Below are 21,910 nucleotides of genomic sequence, written 5' to 3' on the forward strand. Positions count from 1 at the left end.
AACCTGATTGAATCATTATGTTGCAGAGAATTGATGGAAAAATGATTAACTACCAATCCTGTGTAAAGTCTTCCTTTTCCGGTTTTCTAAATGCGTAGCAAAATGAGGTGCCAAAAATTTTACACGTTTTTATTAACTAGAAAAGAGGATCTCTGCCTTTTTGTTTAAAAAAACAAATGGGTTAATTGGATTCTTCCATCAAAAACCCCATAACTTATATCAACCCATATTTATAACCTAAATCAATAATCATAACACAAAGTGTAGAGCCCAACTCTTAATGACCATATCAGAATCATAAAGTAAATTTTTTCTAGATTACACATTCACCTAGTTTTATTAAACAATAAAAAAATTTAATCATTGTATGCCCAAATTATTCTAACAAATCTGCAATGAACTTTTTAAGTACTAGAAAATGATTTTTGCAGCCTAAGATGAACCTTATGTTATATATTAATTAGAATATTAATTAATCATTCATCTCAAGCATTTCCAGATCTTATATATTAAATGGCAATGAATATTAACGAGAAAATTTTGGCTACTATAATAAATTAAATATATAATCAATAATGTTGGCAATGTAGTTATAGCCAACTGCAAATAATAATAATAATAATAATGAGTTTACACTTAAGACTGCACCAATTAAAGATGACGAAGAAGAAATGGATTTACAGACTTACCACTATTGGCACCTTGGAAGCAATCTGCAGCAAGCCAAATTAAGAAAAAAAAACATTGTCCTAAGTTCTTTACCAAAGCGCTTAAATTCTTCCAAGTTTAGTTATATATATACATATACATGTAACCACTAATATAAATTTTAATTGCATCATGCTTATAACTACTTGTGTAGTACTGATACAAATAGAAAAACCATAACAGCATAGATTCAAAATTTGTGCAGCACTACTTGTTAGGTACAGTGATTTACTCCCTCTTCTTGAGCTCCATTGCTTTCCCTTCTTTGCAGAAAAGGGTATGTCTATGTGGTTCGAAAAGAGAACTACTTACATAAGTCGACTGTGCCACATCAAAAAGGAGATGCCATTGTTGCTTGGTGAACAAAAAGACTGGTATAGAAGCAATTACAGTAACAAGAATTGGAACCCAGAGCACTCCATCCTTGAAAACAATGAAAATAGTTGCACAAAACACTACCATCATAGCGGTAATCGATAACAAAAGTGTTGCAAGTCCAGCAACCAACTTCTTAGGTAACTGTGAAAGGAAATCTTCTTCTGCATATCGGGAAGTTAGAATGGATAAGAATGCTAATATGGAGCATGTGGATGATACCAGCGAAACTGCATCTGATATAACAAAAATTTTGAAGGAAGCTTTCTGAACAAAATGAGGAGTCCCTGTCTCGTCATTGGTGCCACCTGGGACAGTGAAAGTGGCAGCAAAAACCACAGTGGCAATAAGAGTTGCCACAATCATGCAATAATTTGCAGTATCCTTCATCCACTTCTCCCCCTTTTCTTTTAATTCTCCATGCTCCTTAGTAAATAAAGCTGCGGGAGTTTCCCCTTTGCTGTTTTCCTCGTGAGCATCCAATGGATGCATAATTTTGCGCACTTCCTACAACCAATGTTGTAAAAGCTCTTATCAATTAACGAAAAGAATATTGTCCTCCAAACAAAGGAGTAATATAATAGTTACCCTAAACCACAACAACTCCCACTGCAGTTGCAGAGCTGCACCGGACACAACATTGAGCCGATCTGCTGGTGCCAACTTTCCAGCCAAATGCAATATATTATTATCCTTTTCATCCTTGGAAGCAACTATTAAATCCTTAAAAGTACCTATCTCATGTATTAGTTTGAAGATGTCCCTTTGTCGATTCATAACCGCAAAATGAAATATGGTATAATTATTTTCATCAACTTCCAGTACCAAATCAGGATATTCACAAATAAGTACAGTTAAAAACTCAATGTTTCCTAGTTTTGTAGCAACAAATATCAGCTGTTGGGCTGTACTATAAATATTTGAAAGGGCAGAATCATCTGACAATATAACTTGTTCCCAAAGGCGTTGGATTAGTTCCAATGCTTTTGCAGGCAATTTGGTATTGGTACCTGAAACTAGAAATTTGATTAAGCCAACGTCAGCATACAGAAATCTTTAGGATGACTAACAATGGCAGGTGGTTGCCTAAATAAGTAAAACGACATAGGAGATTTACTTCCTAAACAATACACAAGGAAAGCATCTTCTGGGCAATACTTAACTATATATGAAATGATCAAGTTAAATAGGAATTTGATTTATACTCTGAGTTACAAAATAAAATGTTCAAAATGAAACCTACAATTAACACAAGAGTAGCTCTTACCTACTCTATAAAAGAAATTGCATTATTGCACAAGAGCCATATGACCAAAACTTTCAAGTGTGGAAAGTCTATAACAATTACACTTGCAAATAAAAGAAATCCAATTATTGCAGTTTGAAATTATATGTGAAAAATCTCTGTGTCTAAACACACTTGCAAATGATTCTTCAGCAAAAGTTGCCGGTAAATTTGAGAACATGTTATGAACATATATAATATTCATTTTGCCGAGACAATTTTTAGTAGCAGGCCTGCAAAAAAGGTTTCTGAAAACAAATGGAAAAACTAAACCTGTAAGGTTAAAGTACAAATTTTTGTATCTGTTAGCACTCCTAATCACAATTGTCATGTAAATATATTACAAAACCAAAAAATAATAATAATAATAATAAAAAACTTATAAATCAAGTCATGCTGTTTATGTCAAAGATTAAAGAAGACCAACATAAATTGACAGATTGTTTCCAAAATCCTTGCTGATTTTCAGAGGGAATAGGCATTTGAGCCAAGGCAAGCAATGCTGTCTCCTGATTCCTATCACAAGTGATGGCTAACTCTGGGTGCTTCTCTAGCAAATCCAGTGCAACATCTGAGAACATAACAAACATCAATAGAGATGATATGGTATCTATACTGATTAGGGATGGTATAGATAAATAGTGGAAGCATGTAATTGCAATACATGATACTATGTTGATTGTGTTTCTTTTAAGGAAATTTTCATATTTGTATCTGCCAAGTCACTTGTGTTATCAAAAGGTTCTTTCATTAGTTTTTTCAAATCATCTTGATGGGAATTAACAGTGTTCCTTAAAAATAAAGGGGCATTTTTCAAAAGATAAACAAGGAAAGACATATTGATATGACCACCATACATGTTATTTCAATCCTATACCAAAAGTTTCCATTAGGGCTTACATTGTAAAATTCAATTTAAAAGGTATCAAGTGCACTACAGCTAGTCAAGATACAAAGAATACCCTTGACATACCATACAAACCATTGCTTATTAGAGTGACAAGCAATTCAATGCGGTCATTGTCACTTAAAAACCCATCATCAGTGGCTTCATAAAGGAACTGTACCATCTCTTTATGGCCAAATAGAGCGGCCATGTAAAGTGGTAGCATCTCATTTCTACCACGGATCATTGCTAAGTTTCCCATTTCCAGCACATCAGCTAAGTTTGTACACTCCTTTTGGGGCGCAGCAGCAAGACAATGAGCTGTTTTTCCAGCAGCTTTCTTTGAAGTTAAATTCTCTTTATTCATCTTATTCATCATCACTTGGGCAATTTCCACATTTCCAGACACAGCAGCAAGACAAAAGGCTGTATTTCCGGCCTTATTTGTTGTAGCTAAATCCTCTTTATTTATATTTTCCACCTGCTTTTTCAAAAAATCTGTTTGCTCTGCTGCAGCTGCAATATGGAGAGCGGTGTCTCCTTCCTTTGATATCCTCGCTGTTAAATCATTTTTATGCTCCTTATAAATACCTTCAGCTATGCTCCAATCACCACTTAGTGCAGCTCGATACAATTTTAAGTGTCTAATTCTTGTTTGCTTGTCTGTCGAGTTGAATCATTTATACCAACTTACATCAATAAAATTGATGATTCTTCATAAGTATGCATATACAAATACAAATATAGGCACCGATATTAATCTACCAAATTTAAGTAAATATCACGCCTTATTTATGGATGATAGTTTATTGCCAAAGTGATTTGCAATGAAGCTTAAAGATTTTCCCTCTGATAAACAATGCATCTTAAGAGAAGAATAGCGCAGACATAACACACAGTATATATTCTAAGCATACCAGCCAAATGATCATAACCTGAAGCAATCACAATTTTAACTTCTTCATTTGATTCACTTCCTGATGCAAAGGTATCCCTCGTTCCATCCATTGGCATTGGTAGTAAAACTACAATAAAATTTTTAATGTTAGATAAGTTGACTCTGATAAGAATACAATTATTAAAAAATGATGCTTTATCAAATTTTAAATTGTTAATTGTTTTGTCAAAATTTTAGTTAAAATTATCAAATGAAATGGATGTTGAAGATAATATATATGAGATATAAGGGTGTCACATTAGCTATCATATCCATTGTATAGAATAATCATAAAACAAATAGATGACTTTAGTTGTATTTAATCAAAGAATGCATAATCTTCAGAATCTCATTACAAATATGATCTTTTAATCTAATTCATTGAGTCATTGCTAAAGTCCTACCACAACTACATAGTACATAGAAAAGGAAATTATTGTGCTTCTCATGTTTATGGCACTGACAACGGCCTCCAGATGGTTTGAGGAAAGTGTCTACCAGACCCAAAAGCTTTTAAATGTAAAAGGATCTCCCCACAGCGCCTGAAGGTCATTAAATAATGTAAACTTGTTAACTTAAAAGTTAAATCATTTTAACAGCCCTCAATTTTTCTCGTTGTAATGAACGGCCTTGAGAGGAGTTTTCCTCCAATTTTAACAACCCTTTGGTCCAGCCAAACTTTCCTCATACCTCGGACGCAGACGGCTCATTGTAAACTACCTTTGTCTAAACTTTACCTTCTCCCAACTGCATATTGTTTTCATCTAGAGGATAACAGTCTTGACACCTTCAGGAACAAACTATTATATGAACTTTACATTTTCCATTGGCAAAAATTAAAGTGTAAATATAAGTACTAGCATAAGTTTGAAGATGAAAAGGAAAATTACAGAGAAAATGTACAAAAATCATAACTTTTTTGCCTTCTTTGCAAAGCTAATAAGCATTGGCATGCTGCAGAGCTATTGACAATGGCAGTCCTAAAACAACTATAAACTAAAACTCCACAAAACAAGAAAGAAACACACAATAAAAAGAAGAACTGGGTTCAGAAAGCTTACCTATTTTGAGGCTTAAGATGCAATCTCCAGATCAAAAAAGGGTCAATGTAGAAAGAAAAGCCTCAAGTGAAGAGCAAAGAGAACAACAGTATAGCTCAAAGCCAGTGAGGTAGTGGAAAAGAGAAGGAACAATGGCGGCTCACTACAATTACGCAAGGAAAGGGATCTATTTACCGATTAACCCTCTCTATTCTCAATATATTACATAAATACCACTGAAACCTGCCACAACCACACAAAAGAACAGAATTTTTTATTCTATAATAATAAAATATTTGCTCCAATGATCGTCTCTTCATCGATCAACACTCAAAAAAGTTTTTTAATTGAGTGCCATTTGACTCTGCAGATCGCACTCAACAACTTCTCTTCAGATCCTCTACTCCCATGACCAACGCCGTCAAATCCTCCGGCGCTTTTCGCACACCCTCTTCCTCGACTCCTGCTCTGCGCAGATCGACGGCGTTCAAGCGCCAAAATCTCAGAACCACTCGCCGTTGTCGTTCACTGAGTCCGACACAGAGTTCGAGCTTCCAGGCTCAAGACACCGGCATTGAAGGTTAGAATCGCAATCTTAAACTTTTAAATGTACTGTTTTTCATTTACAATTAGCTTAAAATCTTTGTTTTTTCGCTTAAAACTTCAATTTTGGTCTTCGATTTCGCTATCAAAAATGCAGGATGTATTTTTATGAGAGAAAATTTTAGTAAAGTTGATGGCATTTTTGTTATTAATCGGAATAGAGACGTTTTAGTTTTGAGTAAAATTGTAAAATTTGACAGAACATGAGCACGTAGTGGCGGAAAGAAATGTACTGAAGGACCAACTGGCTGAGAGAAATGAGAAAATTAAGAAGCTGAAGGCAGTTATTGAATGTGCATTGAAGGATTTGAGCAATGCAGTTAATCATCTGAAGGAAGTTTCCCCTTCTAATGAGGAAGAAAATGGAAGAAAAATAGCAGAGCAGCCGATATCCCCCGAAGTGAAATCAGCTGAAAATTGCAAACTAGGAAAAGTTGAGCCTAAAACACCTGAAGTAAGAGCACCTAGAAAACGCAGAAATGATATCTGGGGACGACGATCAAATGTAGATGATTCTCTGCCACCTAAGAAAAAGTCTTATCTCAGCCGGAGCACAGGTCGGTCCTTTCCGTAGTTTTAGATTTTCAAAGTGTCTGGGGTTCTATGTGGAGTTTGAAGTCTTTTTGCTAGACAGAATTTTCAGTTTGTTCACTGAAATTTTACCTTGATGTATCATGTAACGGCTCAATGAAATTATATATGTGTTTTAAATATTGTTAGTATCAGACAATGAATGGTTAAAGAGACACGTTTGCAGCTTTATGCTTGTGGTTTGAGTAATTTGTTGAAGCTTATTCTAAGTCGTTTTTTAGGAAACTTCTTGTCTTTGTTTTTATGTTCATGGGTTGCGAGCTTTCTGAAGCGCGTATGGTCTAAACTGTAAGCAAGAAGGTTCTGATAATTAAGCTCAATTGTGTATGGTTGGCCCGTGAGTAGTTTCAAACCGAATCTTATCTGATTTGAATTTGGCCCCTTTTTCAGTCAAGCCGTATATTTTGGTTTAGGATCGGTTTAAGTTCGTAAAAAATAAAATCAAACCAAACTAAATCGAACTGAATCGGCTCAACTCATTTCTAGGGCTATCCACACCTAGGTTTTTTTCTTCTCCCCACTCCGACCACCACTCCATCACCGTTAACTTCCTCTTCCCACTCTCACTATCAGGATCTTCGACCAGTCACCTTGGAAGTATGTGCGACAAAGAGACTTTTCGTCGTCTCTTCGTCTCTGAAGAGACAAAGACGAATCGATGAAGAGAAGACGTCTCTTCGTCAGACAACCACCCACGATAATCTTCTGAATGATTCCAACAGTAAGGGTGGGAAGGGGAACCGCAGTGACGAAGTGGTGACTAAAGCGGAGAAAAAAGAAAAACCTAAATGTGGAGGGAAAATAATCACTTTTCAAAACTGAAAATGTTTATGTAAGGGTGAAATTATTAATTTTCAAAATCTAGGAACGGAAATGAGATAAAATTATAATTTTTTTTTCAATATTACTGATAAAATGACGTTTTACTCTTAACTCTAACATAAAATTTTAATAGATGTTGGGTGATAGTAGGTGTTTAAGTTCTTGAAAGTTGAAGGATATGAGCTTGAGATTTCACTATACCTTGGGTGGGAATAAATCTTTTGGCTTTTATTTTATTTAGTTACATTAAATTTTATGATTTTGGTATTTCTTTTATTAGATTATGAATGACTAAAGTTTTGATTGTGTTATAATAGTATTAGATGTCAAATGGCTCAGATCGAACTGCAAGGCACAGCTATAAAGTCCAGCCTAGAAAGGTACGACCTGCTATTGGAGCAAACCATACTAGGCCTGTGAGCCTTTCAGATCATGTCATTGGTCGGTTTGACCCGATTTGGCACGACACTATAGTCGCGTCTTAAATTTTTTTTTTAAATTCTTAATATTTAAGAAGTCGAAACGACACGACACAATATTTTTCTGTGTTTATAATTTAATTTTCATTTCAATTTTGTTAATCAATTATTATTTTTCGTATTTTCATGTATTAAAATATTTCACAAATGAATCCAGGGTCAAAAAATTTTAATCAATTCGAATATTATCATATTAGCTCTAATAATATTATTGATGATCCATGTGGAACAGATGGAGCACCAATTGGTGAAAGTAGAACTACCGTAGGTTTGATAGGAAGAAAAAAAGGCTAAAAGTCTATAGTGTAAGATCACTTCAATCAAATACAAAAAATAATCGAAGGAAGAGTAATTAGTTGAGCAGTGTGCAAACACTACGATTTATGTTTAACATATGCAAGTTTAGGTGGCACGAGACATCTTCGCTGACATATTACAGATTATTGTAAAAAAATTTTACACAAGCTTAGAGAGCAACAACAAATTGTCTTCACCAAATTATGATATGTTGGTCTTAATGCCAGTGTAATAGGAGGTCCGAGCAGTTTGGAGCACATAAGAGAAATATTCATTTTCACATACGATCAAATGAAAATACGAGAATACATGACTAAGTATGTTGTTGCTTCTGACCACCTTTTTTTTTACACTAAGATGAAATATTAGAGTAGATAATGCAAATAGTGTTCAACTCGCATTTAAAAGAATTCTTATATATACTCTTAAGTCAGACATTTTTAGAAATTATGAATTAATGAAATTAAAAATTATTGGAAAATTTTATAATTTTAAGTTATTTCAATAACTTCAGACTTATGAGCAACCACAAATCAACACATAGGGTACTTACACGTAACTATTCATTATATTGATTCTGATTAACAATTGTGCAAAAAAGTAATTGCATTTATAAATTTAAAATATTCGTATAGTAGGCTTACAATTTATTGAACATTAGCAAATATTTTTTATAAATATAAAATTAATAATTCTATTTTTATAATGAGTATTGATAATGCAAAAAACAATGACAGAGTTACTAAATTAATGTTGAATCATATATATCTTTCATTTAATGGAAGATTATTTCATATCAAATGTATATGTAATATTATTAATTTAATAACACCATATGGTTTGAGCATGACTAAAGATGAGATATCAATAACTAAATATGTTACCGCATATATTTTATCATCTTCATCACGGATGAAAGTATATCATGAATTATAAAAGTCAATGGGGTAAGATGAAAAAAAATTAAAAACAAATGTTAAAACTATATGGAATTTAGCATATCTCATATTAAAAGCATATAAAGGGAATAAAATACCTATAACATGGTTATTTAATACTCAATCAAAAGATTTGAAAAATCTTTTTTTTTTTTTATCAATCATGATTGGAAGATTATTATGACTCTAATGAAATGTTATAGCCATAGAAGATAGTCAAGAATCAATGCTTAGATGTATAATATCTAACCATTTGTTTAAGTTTGTATATTATATTATAAATTAGTGATATTTTTAAAGAACATAAGAATCATAATACTTTCCAAAAATATTATGAGTAAAAAATTTATTAGATACTTATCAATGATAATTTATTAATTATTAGCATTGTTAATTGTATATATGATGTTGAAGAATTTATATTGGAAATATATAATATTTATGAAAATAAATATGAAACGAGGGCACAGAGCTCTAATCCTGAGATAAGTTTCGATAGTTTAGGTAGAATAAAGTTATATATATAGTTGCTCTTGGACAAAGATAAGTAGTATGTGGGTCAAAGTTTAAATTAGAGTGAGTTTTATAATTATATTAATATTGATTATTATCCAAAAATTATTAAAAAGATATGGTGATGAGAAATTAAATGTTTTGGTATAGTGAAAAATAAATTAAAAAAGTTTCTTGTGTTTATCACCATAGCTCAAGATTTACTAACCCCTTCAATGCTGACTATAGCATCGAAATATGTTTTTAGTGTAGATAGATACATGTAAAATAATACATAATCTAATTTACACTCAAACATGGTTGAGACGATCATGTGAATAAAAGATTAGATAAAAAATGACTTCAAATTACAGAATCAGGTCGTAAAAGATTTCTTCAAAGAATTCAAGAATCTAGATTATATCATACTTATATTTGTAATTGTACATTATATAAATGATGATACATATCATACTTATGTTTGTAATTGTATATTATATAAATGAATTTATTTGTAATATATTATAATATTTTTCATTATGTAATTATGGTATTTCTGCACTATAAATGAAAAATTATTAATAAAATGTCTAGATTACTATCCTTAGTTTTAGTAATTGAAAAATGAATTTTGTTTAATTTTTTTGGTTAAAAAAAAAATTAAAAATTTTGTTTTAACGTGGCAACCCCTCCTTATAATATAAGGGCATGTCATGGGCTTTGAGTTTTTTGCAGGTTAACCTCACCTAAAGGCCCAAAACTGTGTAAATCTTCAGCCCAACACAACCCCGCATGCCCGATGAACCGTTGGCCCAGCACTACACCCATCAACTACATTTATTATATGTTTATTCATTTAAATCAAAATTTCATAAATTTGTTATACTTATATAAATTATTAAAAATATTATAACAAAGACTATCCAGAAGAGTTCTCAAATTCTGGACAATTTTATATTATGATCCTATCAAATATTTTGACTATGAAATTGAATCAATTTAGATTTAAGAATTTTTCTGAAGGTTTTATTATATGTATTTTACAATATATTAAACTATCCTAACTTTTCTAATATATTACAATAATGCTTGATTGATCTTGTACTTGCATCCAGATAGACGGAGAGCAGTGGACAAAACCCCATAGGCACAAAACTCAGATCAAAGTTCAATTTTTTACCATCGACACATGATAGATTTACATGTATAAACAATTCCTCCAGGTTCTGCACAAACCAAAATCATATCTTACCCTTTCAATGGTGAGCAACAACTTGCTATTTTGTATATAAATACACAACAACTTTATATGGAGAACATATATGAAAACATATATACATAACTGGCATTATTGTATCTCATCATGATGGCTAAATTGGCATAATAAGAGAATCATTTGCGGTTACTTGGCTACCTGATTCTGTGCATGTGATTTAGTCTGGCATGCTGCAGACATAACCCGTAATCGTCTAGCTATCTCTGTAAATGATGGGCGTGCCACGGGATCTGGAGCCCAACATTGTTCCATTAGTAATCTCCATTCATAGTCACAGGAGCTTGGAACCAGGGGCCTCAAAGTGTTATTGACAATACCTCCTGTAGAGTTTGCAAGAAGTAATCAAACTACTGAGTAATATTTTTTCAAAAAAAAAAAAAAACTAATTTACCCAACGGTATGGTGGGACTAGTAGCTCTTTGAAGTTTGTGAAATGTTTTTATTTTTTTGGCAAGAAGTTTGTGAAATGTTGCACCAGCAGAATAATTAAAAACAACAGCCAAATGCCAATTTCAAACAAACTATAAGTAATTACAAGAAAAATTAAGATGGAGGGCATAGACTGACAGCAGGAGACACAAACCTATGATCGCTCCATAATGCATATTGGCATAAGGCTCCTCACCAGTGAGAATCTCCCAAAGGACAATTCCAAAAGAGAACACATCAACCTGCCAATCCATCAGAGGTTTAGTAAAACTTCGAGCAATTAAGTTGTCCATGATTTCCATGATTGGCCAAGAACATAACAGAACCCATATTTAGAAAAGTCAACAGGTGACCTATATTATTCAAAACCAAGTTAAATGTATATGCAAAGCTCCATCCTAAACCAATATAAAACGAGATTTAGGGAAGAATTGTTCTCTATTATACGTAGCAGATGACATAAACAACATTATATCATCAGAAATATTAGCTTACAGTTCGAATCAACCATGTATAGATAATCTTTCTTTTTTCTTTTTAGTCAAGATTTTAACCAAGGCCTACCACAACCATGCTCCAATTCTTTAACATTTGAGCAGAGGCCCAGGATTGTTCTTTCACCAATACAATTAAAAACTGAATATCAGGACAATACCTTTTCAGAAACCTTGCTACTGCTACCATTCAAGAGCTCTGGAGCCATCCAAGGAAGGGTTCCCCTCACACCACCAGTAACCAAGGTATTTCTTTTAATCTTTGACAAGCCAAAATCGCCAACCTGCACAAAAGAATAATGCTATTCTTAAAACATTTTTTGGGCCTGGGACCATAAATATGTTCTTTATGAAAAGAAAAAAGACATTAGACCATTAAATAAGCAACACTCATCAAAAGTTTGCAAATTCGTATGGGATAGCTACCATTACCTTGCAAATGGGTCGTAAAGGATCTTTCAAGTTGACAAGCAAATTGTCACATTTCAAATCAAAATGTACAATATTCTTTGAATGTAAATATTCCATTCCAAATGCTGCATCCATTGCAATAATGAGCCTCTTCCGGCGATCAAGCTGCCTGGATATTGATTGAAAAAAATGAGATAAAGAGGAAAGCCACAGAAGTATGTGTGCCAATCAACTAGAATTTTATTAACTGAGTAACCATGATTCAGAAACAGAGCTTGGTTTAGCAAAATTCATGTCTTAACTGAAAGAACTTGAGCTCACTTTGATAGTTCATCAATTGAGGTTTGTACTAAAAATTGTAAGTTCACCTTGATAGCTCAATATATACATTAATCTATTGAATGCTTTACAAGATACTTGTATATTATATCTATTTCATAAAATAAAACATAATTTTGATTTTAGTTTATTTTGAGCTCAAGTTTGAAGCCTCTATTCCGCACAATCAAGGAAAAATTATACAAAAAGAAATTACCTGTCCTTGCTAAGTAAAACATGTCTTAGAGAACCATTCACCATGAATTCTGCCACAGTGGCCAGTGTTCCTCCCGGTCCATCCTGCACCACACCATAGAAGGCCACCACATTTGGATGGTGAAGCTTTGAAAGAATTTCAGCTTCACGCCAGAACTCCACAGTCTGTATGAACATATAATTGATTAATGAGAAACATATAGCAAATACCATCTCGCTAATGAGCGCTAGCTACTTGAACAGAAGCACTAATCAAACAGTAGAATATCATTATGCCACATGTGCATGGTGAAAAATACTCTCCACCATAATCCCATAATGTAACATCTATTTTGAATCCAAATCTATGTAATTTTAGGCAAAAAAACAACTGCAACCTCACCAATCGTTCTTGCTCAGATGAACGACCAGTAAAACAGCTCTTTTTTATTCGCTTAATGGCAACATCTGTTCCTCTCCATTTCCCATGGTAAACAGTCCCAAAAGTGCCAGAACCCAGTTCTATAAGCTCTTCCAGATCTTCATTTTTTATAATCTGTCACAAAATTCGGAAATGGAATAAAGAGGTTAAATAGAAACTCCAAATGTTTATTGACAGTAAATCATAAGTCAAAACAAAACTAAGGAGAGAAGCATAAAATTAGTCCAATGTAAGGCATGGCTTGCACATAATCAGTGGCACACATCAACAGATGTTCCTCTTGTAGCTCAAACATCCGTAATCATAAGTTAAAAAATTTAAACTTGACAGATAGAGGGCTTGGGAACAGGATGAATTAGAATTTCAGTTCTACACCATCCAATATCCTGGTCAAATGATTGCTAGCCTATTTCAGCTGAGCATCTCTTCCATTGAGTTTCCACGTTATCAACAGCACAAAAAATTCATTTCATGTGTCTGATGTCAATAGATCAGTGGACTACATAATGGGAGGTACCCCTACATCCATATACCCTCCTCTCCTTCCACCTTGCCCATGTTCTTGGGCTGTAATGGGAATCTGATTCCCAGGTCAATTATGCAAGAAAAAATAATTTCACCTACTAAGCTAGCTTTAAAGAAATAATGATGCAATAACAAATTCTCTAATCATCTCAAAACATTCAAAAAATAAAAATAAAATAAATTACAAAAGTTGGCATTTCCATTAAGCTCCTTTCAAGTTTTCTTCTTTAGTGTTTGATAAGTTAAAGATACCTCCATATTATTTTAAAAGTTTTACTTTATATTCCTCAATAATAAATCCCTTTTTGATAATTTAGAACTAAAAAGCAATTGTAGATTTACACGATCAAACAACCAACACCTTCTTTTCTAAGATCTCCATCTTCATAAACTCTATTTCTACAAAACTACTTCCATAAGTCTACTTGAAAAGTCATACCAAACAGCCCACAACTCATTATGTGTGTTGCAAGTATCAAAAGAGAAGCAAAGATAAAGGAGCAGAATTCGGTCTTTTTCTATATTACAATTCACAGAGAAGCAACAGAATATAGGCCACCACCTTACCTGCAACGTACTGATATCAAAATCTCCCAAACCAAGATCAACAAAATGTGCACTGGTACTGGGGAGATCCAGCCTCCCCTCCTAAAGTAGAAAAGACAAATCACAAAAGGCAGGCATAGATCAACAATATGGTCAAGTGCACTGATTATCAAACATAAATGCAACACAGAACTACCTCATATTCTGAATCTGGTATTCTACCGTAAATCATAAGTCAAAACAAAACTAAGGAGAGAAGCATAAAATTAGTCCAATATAAGGCATGGCTTGCACATGATCAGTGGCACGCATCAACAGATGTTCCTCTTGTAGCTCAAACAATTGTAATCATAAGTTAAAAAAATTAAACTTGACAGATAAAGGGCTTGGGAACAGGATAAATTAGAATTTCAGTTCTACACCATCCAATATCCTGGTCAAATGATTGCTAGCCTATTTCAGCTGAGCATCTCTTCCATTGAGTTTCCACGTTATCAACAGCACAAAAAATTCATTTCATGTGTCTGATGTCAATAGATCAGTGGCCTACATAATGGGAGGTACCCCTACATCCATATACCCTCCTCTCCTTCCACCTTGCCCATGTTCTTGGGCTGTAATGGGAATTTGATTCCCAGGTCAATTATGCAAGAAAAAATAATTTCACCTACTAAGCTAGCTTTAAAGAAATAATGATGCAACAACAAATTCTCTAATCATCTCAAAACATTCAAAAAATAAAAATAAAATAAATTACAAAAGTTGGCATTTCCATTAAGCTCCTTTCAAGTTTTCTTCTTTAGTGTTCGATAAGTTAAAGATACCTCCATATTATTTTAAAAGTTTTACTTTATATTCCTCAATAATAAATCCCTTTTTGATAATTTAGAACTAAAAAGCAATTGTAGATTTACACGATCAAACAACCAACACCTTCTTTTCTAAGATCTCCATCTTCATAAACTCTACTTCTACAAAACTACTTCCATAAGTCTACTTGAAAAGTCATACCAAACAGCCCACAACTCATTATGTGTGTTGCAAGTATCAAAAGAGAAGCAAAGATAAAGGAGCAGAATTCGGTCTTTTTCTATATTACAATTCACAGAGAAGCAACAGAATATAGGCCACCACCTTACCTGCAACGTACTGATATCAAAATCTCCCAAACCAAGATCAACAAAATGTGCACTGGTACTGGGGAGATCCAGCCTCCCCTCCTGAAGTAGAAAAGACAAATCACAAAAGGCAGGCATAGATCAACAATATGGTCAAGTGCACTGATTATCAAACATAAATGCAACACAGAACTACCTCATATTCTGACTCTGGTATTCTACCGTTCATGCCCTGTAAATGCACACTTTGATCACCCTGGAGATGAGAATGCATGTTATCTTGACGCATATCCATGGTATTGGGTCTAACAGTACTAGATGACTCTCGCTGAATGTCCTCACCAACATTGATATGCAATTCATTTTGAGTCATTGCACTTCCATCAGGCTGTAAAGGGGGATAGCTGTAATCAGCAGGAGTTCCCTCCTTGATATTTGTAAGTGGATGAGCGAGACCCGGGTGATCTTGGTCCATAAGGGAAACATCTTTTCTAGAAAACTCATCTTGAGCCAGGTTCCGGAAATATGACCACCGCTTAGGATCACGATTCTCAACATTCCAGCTTGCAACTGGCCCATCTCCATGCATCGGACTCATACCAGCAAGGTTTTCAGAGATTCTTGCTTTTGAGAACATATCAGTTAGGAAATCATGAGGAAATCGGTCATTGATGTCAATAAGTATGTCCCCCTGCTCACTATGGCCAACACCAACACTGGAATCCCTTAAAGGACCAGTTCTAACTGGATTTTCTATTTGTGCAAAAGGCTGTGCATGCCCCTCACGTTCATTTCCATTGTTAATTTTTTCTGTAATATCACTCCATTCATATTCTGATGGTTTCGAAATGGAATCTTTCAGATGCTTACTATGAGTTCCATGACTTGCTGTAGGATGTTTCATACCAGCTGCTTCTTTGTCACTGACAGTGTGCTCTTTATATATATCTTTGATTCTAGTTACTTCATGATCAACCAAAGAAGTTGGAACCACCTGCCTTGGTTCAGATTTCTCTAAATTTGACTCAAGCATGCCTTCTGAAATGTTGGAATTTGTCTTATTCATTTTATCAGCAACTACTTTAGGAGTTCTTAATTGAGCAAGTTCAGCTTCAACTGACTGAGGAATTGTATACAGCTTTTTGGCAGATGTAACAGACTGCTCAGTATGGGAAGCCATACTGCTTTCGTGCAATTTATCAACGGATTCTGCAATTGGTTGAGAACAATCCCCATGTGCTTGAGGAATCAGATACTGACAGCCAAAGGAATCATCAGATTTTGACAAACGGCTCATTTCGGCCTGCTCTCTTGGAATTCGCTCAGAATGATAAACCCTCTGAGGAATCACAGATGGTTCAAGGTAGCCAAATTCAGTAGGCCCAGCCTCCACATCACTATATCCAGACGTAAAAACTCCATCAATTGCATAAAAACAGTCATCATCATTGTTCTTCCTCCCCTCATTTAAAGCCTCAGGTGGCACAGGGTTCTGTATAGGTTCTTGAGCCTTTTTATTACTTTTTGAGGGCAATGGCAGTGAACCTATGTCTGCAGATGAATCAATTGATACCTCTTCCCTAGGAATATGGCCTGAAACAGTAGTATGAGGGTGTGAAGAAACAACATGCTCTTTTTCAGAAATTCGAATTTTTTCCGTTTCATTAATCTTTGCCAGCAAGCTATCTCTTTTCGTTTTTGGATCCTTTATTGATGCTTCCTTATCCAGGGGGGAAATCTTCTCAGGTTCATTTATTTTAGGAGCTGATCCGACTTTTTTGAGTTTAGCCTCCTTCAGAAATACTTCCTGATCTTCAGCACGGAAGCCACCATGCACCAGCTCTTTAGCCAAAGGTTGATCCAGTTGTCCATAGAGAGGCATGGGGCCTGAATTTTCTCCGTGTATTGCTAAGTTTGAACCATAGTCATATTGCAGTGGAGCAGATAAAAGAGTGCTGCCCTTCACATCTATCAGGGGGAAGCTCTCTGTAGAGTGCAAAGTGGATGATATATGCTGGCTAGCTTCCCCATGGTGCATTTTCAGTCCCTGATAAGGCTGTGAATTCAACTGATAAGCACTTGAGGAACTTACCAGCCCTGGTTGAGAAGATTGAATTGTAGACGCAGGTACACTTAACGTCAAAGTTGTGGTGCTAGCACCAGCCAATTCAGCTGCAGCTCGACCAGTTTCCCTTTCAACATTTAGACCAAGCAACTCATCCAAATTATTTTGTGAAGTGCTTGCTAAAGCAATTGAGCTTTTTCGTGATCCTAGGTCCATACCATTAACAGCAACAACATATTGAATCTCAGAATCAACCTCCATGTTTTCCAGACCAAACTGAGCATCCTCTAGATCTCTACTAGAAAATAGAAACATACGAGGTTTCTGTTGTCCCCTGTTTTCTAATACATTAAATTCTTCCATCATGTTCAACAGATCCTCATCACAGGATACAGAAACCAATGCATCAAGATCCTCGCCAGGAAGTTGATATTTTAATGTATGTGTTTCACTATATATTGCCAAAGCTTTCTGCATAAGCTCCTGCCATGAGATATCTTTACTTAACCGGATAATACGTGTTTCTCCTCCCACATACCGAAGCTTTCCATCAATGGGACGAGGCAAAATTTTCCCACCAAAGCTGCAGAGGAACTTCACCTTGGTTGATGAGCAATCAGCACCTCCTGAAGAGGTATAACCATGAACCCCTTGACTCACTTCGTTTCTCGATAAGGTGTGTGACACTGAATGTACGGAATCATAATAACCTCTGTCTTCGTGTGCAGAAGATCCCTTTCTCCCAAACTCCTGACCATGGCTTGTCTCTGCTGTATTAAGCATTGTGACATCAGACCCACTCTCCGGACCAGTATGAGAAATTCCTAACATTCCCAGCAGACCCATAGAAACAGGTGGATTGTTAAAATCACCATAAGCATTTGGAACAATGTGCTGCCTAGGAATCACCCTTTCCCGCATAAATTCTAAAGAAAACTCCTCACCAGTCTGAATGGAGTAGTTCAGCACAGGTGGTCTAGCTCCCACAGACAGTGTGTGATCTGGAGGTCGGATGTTAGTGTTGATATTACTAGAGGGGTCATGGAGAAACCTTTGATTTGCTGAACCAGGTCCCTCATTTCTAGTTTCAACATTAGTGTATCGAACCTGTTCGTAATTTTTTGCCTGATTCATTGTACCTTTTCCGAAATTTCTCTCCATTTCATTCAACTTCACCTGGGCCAAATGCACCCAGGCAAGCTGCCATGGATATCACACCAATTCCATCTCAACACTGGCATTCTCCCAAATCCACTATGCAGTTCAGTTGCTTGAAAAAACAAGACCTTCTAATGCAGGGAAATTCAGTCTTCAACCAGGAACCTGAATAGAAAATAGACTTTTAATCAAGCACGACATACAAATAAATAAAATCTGAAAACCTATGTTTAGAAAAGATATCAATATTATAAGATCTTACATGAAAACTAATTGGACCATTTTAACAAAACGAGATCACATAATTGGCTACTTTTCAAGTTAATAAGACAAACCAAATTAAGCAGACTCAATCAAGAAAAGCACAAAAATTTAAATTCCCTCCACCCTCTTTTAACTTTCGTCCACTTTTCTCAGCAGCCAAACACGCCAACTAATACTAAAATGCCACTCTTTTAGCATCATCCCAAATTAACCAAAAACCACAACAAAAAACAACTAACTTTATCTAGAATTCAAATAACCCAGCTCAAGGACTCAATTTCAACTTCCAAAAAAAGTAATCTAAAAAAAACCTAAAACCATTCGTCTCAAAACACAAAATTCTCATTCAAAACTAAAAAATTCAGCATCAAATCATCACCAAAAAAAAAAAACCAACATGGAAACTACAATCAGAAGCTTAAAGGAAGAGACTGATCGAAAAGTACCTGCGCCAAGCCCCAAAGACAAGGGCTTCTCTCTCTCTCTCTCTCTCTCTCTCTATGATTCTAAAGCACTAAACTTTAGTTCGAAACAAAAACTACTATCTCCGTAATTTCGTACGCTAAATTAGATTGTTTCTCTAGAGCGTTCTCCTCTAGATCTACCACTTAAAGCTACAAATTTTAAGACTTTTTTCACACGCTAATCATCATCTTTTTGTTGGGATGCTGATATGAAAGCCCTGGTGGGGTACTGTTCTCACTGTTCTCTTACTTCAAAATATCAACATTAATTATAATTTATATTTGGCCAAAGTTTCTCAAGTTTCCCAATTAATTTTGAAAATACTATTTACCCACCCATACCGGTTAAAATTAACGATTTTAAGAATAAAATTATCATTTTATCTATATTATTAAAAATAAACTTAAATTTGATTTTTTTTCCTTAAACCCTAAAAACTAATAATTTCCCCCAACCCAAGTTTTAAAAAACTACATTTTCCCCCTAGGGTTTTCAATTTTCTGAGTTAGTTTTCCGGTGCCGTTTCTTCCTCTCCTGCAATCTCCAGGTAAGTCCTCTTCCTTTCTGGTGTGACCTCTTTCCGGCGGTTGTCCTGGGAACTGTTGTCGACGAAGACGAGGTATAATACCCTCAGATATATTTCAGAGGTATTTGTGTCTTTTGGTCCTATTTTGAGACATTTCCAGTTTTAAATGGACAAACGACTATTTCCCACCCAAGGTTTGATGTTTTCTCAAATATCCCCCTTTTAACTATGGAAACACTAAACACCCACCCATGAGCAATTAAAATTAACGGTAGTAAGGGTAAAATCGTCATTTTCTCTATAATATTAAAAAATAAACTAAAATATAATTTATTTTTGCCCAACTAAAATATAATTTTTTTTGCTCCCCTAAACTTTGAAAACTAAAATTTTCCCCCAGCCTAAGTTTTAAAAAATGGCAGTTTCACTTTAGGGTTTCGTTTTGAAATCTCCAGCTACATTTTCTGCTCTATTATCGACGACCTCTCTCTCCCGAAGCATCCTCTCCTTTCAACGATCTCTTTCCTCCCATTTGGAGGTCCGATCGGCGTCAAAGAAACCTTGGAAGGCGAAGTTCTTCGTCTTCCCAGAGGAAGACAAAGTCGTCGTCTTCGTCTGGGAAGACGGTCGTCTTCCTAGTCCTAAGGTTTCTCCGACGTCGATCAGACCTCCAAATGGGAGGAAAGAGATCGCTGGAATGAGGGGATGCTTTGAGAGGGAGAGGTCATCGACAATAGAGTCGGAAATGTCGCCGGAGATTCAAAACGAAACCCTATGGTGAAACTGTTATTTTTTAAAACTTAGGCTGAGGGAAAATTTTAGTTTTTAAAGTTTAGGAGGGCAAAAAGAGATAAAATTTTCAAGCGTTAGGGTTCTGCTAAATTTAACCAATCATGGGTGGGTGTTTGATGTTTCCATAGTTAAAGGGGGGATATTTGAGAAAACATCAAACCTTGGGTGGGAAATAGTCGTTTGGTCGTTTTAAATTTATATGTTGAAATGTATGTGTGTGTGTTATATACAAAACAATTATAAAAAAAACAAAGATATATATATATATTAAAAAGTAAACAGGTGACCTATCCCACGTTTTGAATTAGAGACTGTTTGAACTGTTAAATTGCATGAAGAAAAAAACTGTTTTATCAAATAAACAGTGAAGACAGTTTTTTTGCCACTGACTTCATTCCACGTTTTCACTGTCTTATCTAATGAATCATGAGTATTATTATAGCTTGTTGAAAAGCTCTTTGAATCCTATTTCCAATGATATATAACTTGTATGAATTAGAGATAGTTTGGACTGTTAAAGTATTGTATGAACCAAAAGGACTGTTTTACCAAATAAGCAGTGAAGATAGTTTTTTGCCACTGATTTCATCTCACGTTTTGACTGTTTTATCTAATGAATTATGAGTGTTATTATAGCTTGTTGAAAAGCTCTTTAAATCCTCTTTTCAATGATATATAACTTGTATGAATTAGAGACTGTTAGAACTGTTAAATTGTATGAAAAAGAAGGTTGTCCTACCACATGAACAGTCTCATAAACAGTATTTCACAGTTTTTGGATAGGAAAGAAAGGAGAAACAATGCTCAAATAAATTTTGGTACCACCACACCAAACCAAATTCCCTTAAAATTTAAAAGGCCAAAGGACTTATTCCTACTCAAGGTTTGTTGCATTCTCAAATTGGTTTCCGTTAACTATTAAAAACTCAAATATCCACTCATGAATAATTAAAATTAACATAATTAGTTAACATTATCTATTCCCCCTATAAGTTTAGAAAACTAACAATTTTCTCATGATTAAACTTTGAAATGTTATATTTTCCTCTTGGGTTTCTTTCTTTTCTCCCTCTCTTTTCCAGCACCATCACCGATCGACTTCTTTTTCCCTCCCCTTTTCTGTTGCCATCTCTGAATGAAAAAAATCTTCGACGAAAAAGACGTTCTTCAGCTAGAGATGATGTCAAAAAAAGGGACAGAGCGAGAAGTCAACTAGTGATGGTGCTGGAAAAGGGAAGATAAAAAGAAAGAAACCTTAAAAGAAAAATATAATATTTCAAAGTTTAACCTTATAAAAAATTGTTAGCTTTTTACATTTAAAAAAGATTTGAATAATATTTTATTATTTTTAATATATTAATAATTAAATAATAATTTTATCTAAAAAATTAATTAATTTTATTAATTTTAATTATTTATAAATATGTGTTTGA

The 21,910-nt window shown here is 34.6% G+C and overlaps 3 protein-coding genes across 6 annotated transcripts; 1 reads left to right on the plus strand and 2 right to left on the minus strand.

Moving 5' to 3' along the window:
• Positions 1-803: 803 nt before the first annotated feature.
• On the minus strand, positions 804-5,408 carry LOC123219246 (ankyrin repeat-containing protein NPR4-like). 2 transcript variants are annotated; one of them, XM_044641083.1, is made up of 6 exons: positions 5,253-5,408; positions 4,190-4,279; positions 3,342-3,917; positions 2,796-2,939; positions 1,672-2,099; positions 804-1,590 (listed from the first exon to the last, which is right to left on the minus strand). In XM_044641083.1, the coding sequence occupies exons 2-6, from the start codon at positions 4,266-4,268 to the stop codon at positions 937-939; spliced, it is 1,881 nt and encodes a 626-aa protein (XP_044497018.1). In that variant the 5' UTR covers positions 4,269-4,279; positions 5,253-5,408; the 3' UTR covers positions 804-936. The 2 variants fall into 2 exon arrangements, with proteins under 2 accessions (XP_044497018.1, XP_044497017.1); XM_044641082.1 differs by having other exon boundaries at positions 4,172-4,279.
• Positions 5,409-5,494: 86 nt separating this feature from the next.
• Positions 5,495-6,614, plus strand: LOC123219247. The gene is made up of 2 exons (XM_044641084.1): positions 5,495-5,811; positions 6,035-6,614. The coding sequence occupies exons 1-2, from the start codon at positions 5,640-5,642 to the stop codon at positions 6,406-6,408; spliced, it is 546 nt and encodes a 181-aa protein (XP_044497019.1). The 5' UTR covers positions 5,495-5,639; the 3' UTR covers positions 6,409-6,614.
• A 3,995-nt stretch (positions 6,615-10,609) lies between these two features.
• Positions 10,610-19,394, minus strand: LOC123218297. 3 transcript variants are annotated; one of them, XM_044639669.1, is made up of 10 exons: positions 19,141-19,394; positions 15,404-18,595; positions 15,229-15,309; positions 14,111-14,191; positions 12,980-13,132; positions 12,599-12,762; positions 12,085-12,232; positions 11,814-11,936; positions 11,313-11,400; positions 10,610-11,049 (listed from the first exon to the last, which is right to left on the minus strand). In XM_044639669.1, the coding sequence occupies exons 2-10, from the start codon at positions 18,431-18,433 to the stop codon at positions 10,856-10,858; spliced, it is 4,062 nt and encodes a 1,353-aa protein (XP_044495604.1). In that variant the 5' UTR covers positions 18,434-18,595; positions 19,141-19,394; the 3' UTR covers positions 10,610-10,855. The 3 variants fall into 3 exon arrangements, with proteins under 3 accessions (XP_044495604.1, XP_044495607.1, XP_044495606.1); XM_044639672.1 differs by lacking the exon at positions 15,229-15,309; XM_044639671.1 differs by lacking the exon at positions 14,111-14,191.
• Positions 19,395-21,910: the final 2,516 nt, after the last annotated feature.

This window comes from Mangifera indica, chromosome 6, assembly GCF_011075055.1.
Source record: "Mangifera indica cultivar Alphonso chromosome 6, CATAS_Mindica_2.1, whole genome shotgun sequence".
NCBI classification, from domain to species: Eukaryota; Viridiplantae; Streptophyta; class Magnoliopsida; order Sapindales; family Anacardiaceae; genus Mangifera; species Mangifera indica.

What these genes read in the sequence shown, in the direction of transcription:
- LOC123218297 (XM_044639669.1), bottom strand. Translation starts at nt 18,433, where the DNA reads ATGGAGAGAAATTTCGGAAAAGGTACAATGAATCAGGCAAAAAATTAC. An exon ending in TACCAGAGTCAGAATATGAG is followed by an intron (nt 15,310 to 15,403) that starts GTAGTTCTGTGT and finishes TTTCTACTTCAG; the next exon opens with GAGGGGAGGCTGGATCTCCC. An exon ending in GTAGCAAGGTTTCTGAAAAG is followed by an intron (nt 11,401 to 11,813) that starts GTATTGTCCTGA and finishes ATGGATTGGCAG; the next exon opens with GTTGATGTGTTCTCTTTTGG.
- LOC123219247 (XM_044641084.1), top strand. Translation starts at nt 5,640, where the DNA reads ATGACCAACGCCGTCAAATCCTCCGGCGCTTTTCGCACACCCTCTTCC. An exon ending in TCAAGACACCGGCATTGAAG is followed by an intron (nt 5,812 to 6,034) that starts GTTAGAATCGCA and finishes AAAATTTGACAG; the next exon opens with AACATGAGCACGTAGTGGCG.
- LOC123219246 (XM_044641082.1), bottom strand. Translation starts at nt 4,268, where the DNA reads ATGCCAATGGATGGAACGAGGGATACCTTTGCATCAGGAAGTGAATCA. An exon ending in GAAACAATCTGTCAATTTAT is followed by an intron (nt 2,100 to 2,795) that starts GTTGGTCTTCTT and finishes TCAAATTTCTAG; the next exon opens with TTTCAGGTACCAATACCAAA. An exon ending in GGGAGTTGTTGTGGTTTAGG is followed by an intron (nt 1,591 to 1,671) that starts GTAACTATTATA and finishes CATTGGTTGTAG; the next exon opens with GAAGTGCGCAAAATTATGCA.